Source organism: Excalfactoria chinensis, chromosome 1 (assembly GCF_039878825.1).
Source record: "Excalfactoria chinensis isolate bCotChi1 chromosome 1, bCotChi1.hap2, whole genome shotgun sequence".
Lineage (NCBI taxonomy): Eukaryota > Metazoa > Chordata > Aves > Galliformes > Phasianidae > Excalfactoria > Excalfactoria chinensis.
Window position 1 is genome coordinate 130,525,240 of NC_092825.1, and position 6,000 is coordinate 130,531,239.

Genomic DNA, 6,000 nt, shown 5'->3' on the forward strand with positions numbered 1-6,000 from the left:
CCTTACAACCCTCCCCACCACCTTTACATGTCAACAGAGCATTCTACAAAACACTTTTCAACTGTCCTTGCAGGCGCATATCCAATCAGAGCTGTGAGTCCCTTCTCCTTCTACAGGTGTCCTTGGTTCTCATGCTGTTTATCTTGCTTCACAGATGCTGCTCTGAACAGCTTTTCTTGTGTTCCCACAGTAACACATCTTGAATGTTTTCATGTGCTGTACAGCCATGGAGTGGACTGATAATTTCAGCATTAGAAGGTCCATGTTTGGCTTTCTTTGGCAGCATTTGATCATGTGAACATGGTAGTTCAGCCCAGCAGAAGGTAGACACAACTAGCAATTTCTGTCACATGACAACTGAATTCCTACTCATTTTGTCACTTTGTAGGGCAAATGGGGTGTAACTGCATCAGAGGAAGAAGAAGAGAAGAAAAGGATAAAAGAATTTCAAGACTCCATACCTAAAATGTGCTCACAGCTGCGAATACTCACTCACTTTTACCAGGTACCCTTTTTGTTATGTATATATATTTTTAATATGGATTATTAATTACAATATGTAGAAATCAATTTCACGTACAGGGTAGGCGTAACTTCAATTTGTGGATCGAGGTCGTCATTTCTTTGTTGTAGTTAGATGCCAGTCTTCACCATTCCTTAATAGACAACACAGATGTGATGTGAATTATTCTGGCTTTGTCTTCTTATATCTCCTACTAGAGCTCCCATTCCCCAGGAAAATGAACTGATACATTTCAGGGAGAGTGTTCAGAAAGCAATGAAAAAGGGAGCACAGCACTATGTGCTACAGCAGCCTTTCAGAGTCAGAGCCCAGGCCAACTGAAACTGAGAACCCTACCCCAAACTCCACTCTTGCCTTTCATGTATAAGAAATTCTTGATGTAGTATAGTCTGCCTTTAATTTTTCTTATTTACCACCTTTGGCATACCTGAAGATAGGGTTTTTTTAATGATATTGATACCAAATACGAATTAAAGCTGCAGGATTTGCTTTCTTCCTGCTTGTTAATACTTTCTGTATCCTTTTTCTCTATTACTTAACATCTGTAAACACTCATTTCCATGTAGTAAACACGTAAGGATGCATTGTTTCCCTATGTAAATAAATGAGTTTAAAGTGTTCTTGGTTGTTACCCAAAATATCATTTTTCTCCGGTAAGAGTAAACTGGGTTCTTTTTAGCAGGTGTAGTCAGGACTTAGCACCTGCGCAAGCATGCACACAGCATTTCCCAGCCCTTCTATCTGACTGTTTCCACTAAATCTATTTCTGTATTGCCTATAGCTTTGCCAGGCTACTGCTGCGCTGGATGAAGTGCTGTTAAGTGTTGATTTCATGTAAAAATTTTAAGGAAAGCAGAATAGTATGGTCAGTTTAGAAAATATTGGTGTCTTTTTGTTTTTGAAGGCTGTATAGATCCTGGGTTTTGATAGGAGGGCTTCAAATCTGGAAGGATTTTGCCTCCTGCATCCAAATTTTGCATTTCTCACTTCTGGAAAAGTATGGAGTCATATTACTTAAGGGGTGTAAGTTGTGAATAGATTATAGTCTGTGTGCTCTGCAGAACTGCTACATGTTGGTAGCATAGTCTTTGACAATTTGGGCTGTATTCCTGTCAGCCCTACCATGGATTTCTTGTACAAAGACCTTCTGGGCCATCCTTGGTCATCTTCAGAAGTATTTAGGAAGTAAATGAGACATGCCTACTCAGGCACACAGGAATGCTCCTCTGCAGCCTCTGAAGCCTTAGGACATATGGAGAGTCCTGTCTGGGTGAGGGGATGACCTGTTTGAAAGACTGAGCTATGTGCACTGAAAATTTTGAAGCGTCTGTGGCAAAAATTTGAAGGTAAAACCAAGCTGTGGGCATTTTGTAGGAAGAGAAAGGCCCACATAACTCATTTGCTAATGTTTAAGTATAAATTCTTGTGCTCGTCCTTTCCTGGATTCCCTCTGCCTTCTTGCCAGGCTTAGACACCACCTAGAATACCCGTGTGAAGCACACTACTGTTGTCTTAGCTGTCTCTTGTTTGTTTCTTTTTTTCTCATTCAGGGAATCGTCCAGCAGTTCTTGGTCTTGCTGACAACCAGTTCTGATGAAAGCCTTCGATTTCTTAGCTTTAGACTGGACTTCAATGAGCATTATAAAGCAAGAGAACCGAGGCTTCGTGTGTCTTTGGGCACTAGAGGCAGACGAAGCTCACATACGTGAAACAGCTGCTAAAGACTGCACCTCGGTATCCGAAGGATATTGAACCTCTTGTTGGACAAGGCAATCAGTGTTGACATAGTAAAACCAAATTGTGTGTAGTAGGTGTCCACCATTTCTGCAGACAACGTTTTCAGTCATGTGATTGTGTGCCACTGTATAACAGGAAGCAAAAAAAGTAGGTTTGTGGATTTTGGGTTTTGGTTTGGTTTGGTTTTTGTTGTTGTTTTTTGTTTTTTTTTTTACACTAATGTTTGTAGAATTATCAGAGTAAATGGGCTTCTTGAACATCTTAGATTCATCCTCAAGTCATCCTTTCAAACAAATGCCATTCTTATTTGAAGCTTTGTAAGCTCCCTCCACTGTAACTTATATTTGTGTCGGAAAAAAATCACATCTTTTGTTTCAGAAAACACCATTTCCTTTTTTAACAAGAAAATAAAAAGGTTATTTTTTCTATATGTACTTAACTCTATTTGAAAAGAGCTTTTGTTAAAGCCGATGGATCAGGACAGGACACAGACCTCATGTCCTCATTATGAAGCTATCCAGCATTTCATTATGCTGATTTTAAGTTTCGTGATGTGTTTGACTGTGTAAGAAACTTTGTATCTGGAGACATAAACTTCTATTTAATTTTTTCTTCGTTTTCAAAGTTTACAATTTGAAATAAAAGAAAAAATAATTGGCAGATTCTATAGTTACTGTACAGGAGAAAACTATAGAAGCCGAGCCAGGAGTAAATCTATTGCACAGAAGATCTAAGAACTGAAGTTACTCAGTACTGTAAAAGTGAAAGTTTCAATTAAGATTAAAGTGAATGAAATAATTGATGTTCAAAATCTGATGTGTAGAAGCAATCTAACTTAGATAATGTCGATTTCATTCTCTTCCCTTGCCTATTTTTTCATTGTAAATATTTATATATTGCTGTCCAGATGTGGGGAGAGGAGGGATTCTTCTTTTGCAAACTTGTCACTATATTAGGTCATTTATTATGTTCCACAGGTACAAGCTTAGAAAAATAAAAACAACTATCTTTCAAACATTGGCTTTTCTTTTTGTAATTGAAAAGTTATGATTCTTTCACAGGGTAAGAAAGCAGAAGCTTACAGCTGGGAATGTAATGGCCTACAGATCCCTGCCCATTTTTGGTACTAGTATTTTCTATACATGCAGTTGTATGTAATTCATTAATTAATGGCTTCCCTCCAGTGAAAAAAGTCTCTGGACTTTTTTGCCTTTTGCCCTTATTCTGTTTGAACCTCTGGGAAGCAGAAGCTTTGGCCAGGCCATTCAGGCAAAGCTGATGTGACCATGAAGGGACAGCAGCTCTTGTGGGGATGATGCATAAAACTTGAAGGCCTGGACTAGCAGGTTTGCCTTCCAGGATTCTGCTGCAGTGCTCCCGAAAATGTTATAACATAGGCTTTGGGGTTTTTGCTTTTATTAAATACAAGGTGTAAGCCTTTTAACCCAGTGCCCCTTAAAGAACATGCCAGTGCACCTCGATTCACTAAAGTATTTGCAGGCAGCATTTCAGCCATAAGAAAATCTGGACGCTGAAGCAAGTGATAAACTGTGTGCCAGGGGAAAACTGAAGGTAGCAAAGCTTGGCATCACAACATCACAAACCGCTTTACAGGTAGGAATACTCCGTTTTTGTGTGTATGGTGGTAGTGTAGCATTGTGTTGGAAAACTGTTTTATAGATGAGAATTTGATCTCAAGTATTATTCCTGTGCTCTTCATATCTGTTGTAGTTTTAATGGACATAAACAGGAGGCATTACTTTCGGAGCAACCTATGTAAAATGGAACAACAAAACAGTTGTAGGGACAAGAAGATATGTGAACCTTCTGATTATCTTTTGGCTCTATACTGTTATGGCCAGATTCTCATCAAGTTTTGATCCATTCCCTTGAACAGTATCTACTTCAGATATCCTTTGGGCTTGGAAGGCATTAAATTAACAGGATTGATTGTGGAACGGGATTTGGAAACTATTTTTTGGTGTTTGTTTTTTTTTTTTTCTCTGCTATCCTGCATGGATCACACCTTTTTTCAGATGACTTCTTATTTAGGCTAGACTACAGTTGTAGTGAATGAGAGGCTGTGGAATTAAAGTTATTCTTTGGTGGTGTGTTCTCAGCAGCCAAGCACGGACCCCAGGGTGGCCAGCACCACAGCTGCATTGATGCCTTTCTGTACCTTTATGATGTGACCTCTGGAGTTCTCTCAGCACCAGTAATTGGGAGAAATGAGATGGTTCTCTGTGTTTGTGAGTTCTGCACATCTGACTGTCTCCCAGTGTGTTGACAAGCCCAAGCAGTTACTTTCTGCACTTGGTTTCTGTCCCTCATTCCCCTGCCTTGGCACCAGAGGATGGGGATGATCAGGTCTAGTCACCCACAGAATGCACTCTCAAGTGAAAGGCTGAACTGATGCTGCCTCCAGCTGTGCTTCTGAGTTTTGGACAATGACTATTTGCTGAGGACCCTGGATGCATTGTGAGTATAATAAAGTGTACTGAAGTCATTAAATAATAAAATGGCAAAGGAAGATGAATGCTGCCTGAGTATCGGGCACTTTTATGTCAAGTGCATGGAAGGGGAGCGGGTGAAATGCATAGATCTAGACAGCCAAGGCTGCAGAGGTGCCTGGCTGACCTGGATGGAGGAGCTTCTTGTTCTTGACGTACCCAAGTGATCCTTCAGCGGCTCAAAATCAGGATCCTTCTGCACATCTGCAGAGCCAGCAGCTGTGCCTGCATCTGCAACTGGAACCAGAAGAGAATAGCTGCTGTGAAATACTCCATTATCCTTCCTCAGCTTTGAAAGGCAGGAAATGCACCTTGCAAACGCAATTATTGCTTCTCAGTCTTCTACCAGCAGGTCCCACTCTGCCCTTGTGCATGGCAGAGCATTAGCAGGAAGCAGTCCGTTATATCCCAGATGAACAAAAGCTGGAATGGAACGTGCATTATGTGAGGTGAATGAACGGTGACTTCTCAACCTCTGTCATTCCACTGTTTTTTTTTCCTTTTCATGTTGTAATAGGCTGCACAAAAAAGGAACTGCTGTTGATGCAAGGGGAGGATGGGAGGATACAGGATCCGTGTGTGAGTGGAGATGCCCAACACCAGAGGAGGAACAACACTGAGCTTTTGAGAACAAAATATCAAAAGGGATATATTTATGGCTTTCAGAAAGTTGGCACGGCCAGCGTATCCCTGTGTTTCTCACAGGGCTCAAAAAGCAATGTCCAGACCAGAAACTCACCCTACAGGAACAGCTCTAAGAAAACACAGCTCTGTTTTTCTTCCTGCATAGCGCTAGGCTTCTCTATAATGGAATGACAGGGGCTCTGCAGGGATCATGTAATGCTTGCGTGGCTTCTGCCAGGTGTGGAGGGGCCTAAATGAGCCATGGCTGGGGCCAGGCAGATCTCCAAGGACTTCAGTACTGTCAGCTCACCTCTGGGATTCCCACAAGGCTCAGAACCAGTCTTCATAGGAGAAGTTGGACGTGCTCTGCCAACACAATCATCTGGGATGGAGTACAGCATGAGAAAAGCTTTCTTGATACTTTGCAATGCAGGTGCCTTACAATGAAATGATGGAAGGGATCACCCAGGTCTGCGTTCCTTGGCACTGCAGAGGAGTTTGGGTGAGCAGTTGTCGGAGGCCTGACAGCTCCCCATATGCTGCCTTGTTAGTTTCCTACTGGAAATTTCATCACAAAAACACCACTTGCCTATCCTATCTGAGCTA

At 41.4% G+C, this 6,000-nt stretch overlaps 1 protein-coding gene across 3 annotated transcripts in view; it reads left to right on the forward strand.

Moving 5' to 3' along the window:
• Positions 1 to 3,273, forward strand: part of TUBGCP3 (tubulin gamma complex component 3) — a 42,228-nt gene extending 38,955 nt beyond the window's left edge. For all 3 annotated transcript variants that reach the window (XM_072360156.1, XM_072360140.1, XM_072360148.1), the window contains exons 21-22: positions 389 to 505; positions 2,074 to 3,273. In XM_072360156.1, coding sequence (XP_072216257.1) covers positions 389 to 505; positions 2,074 to 2,232 — 276 coding nt within the window. In that variant the 3' untranslated portion in view covers positions 2,233 to 3,273. The remainder of the gene's footprint in view (positions 1 to 388; positions 506 to 2,073) is intronic.
• Positions 3,274 to 6,000: the final 2,727 nt, after the last annotated feature.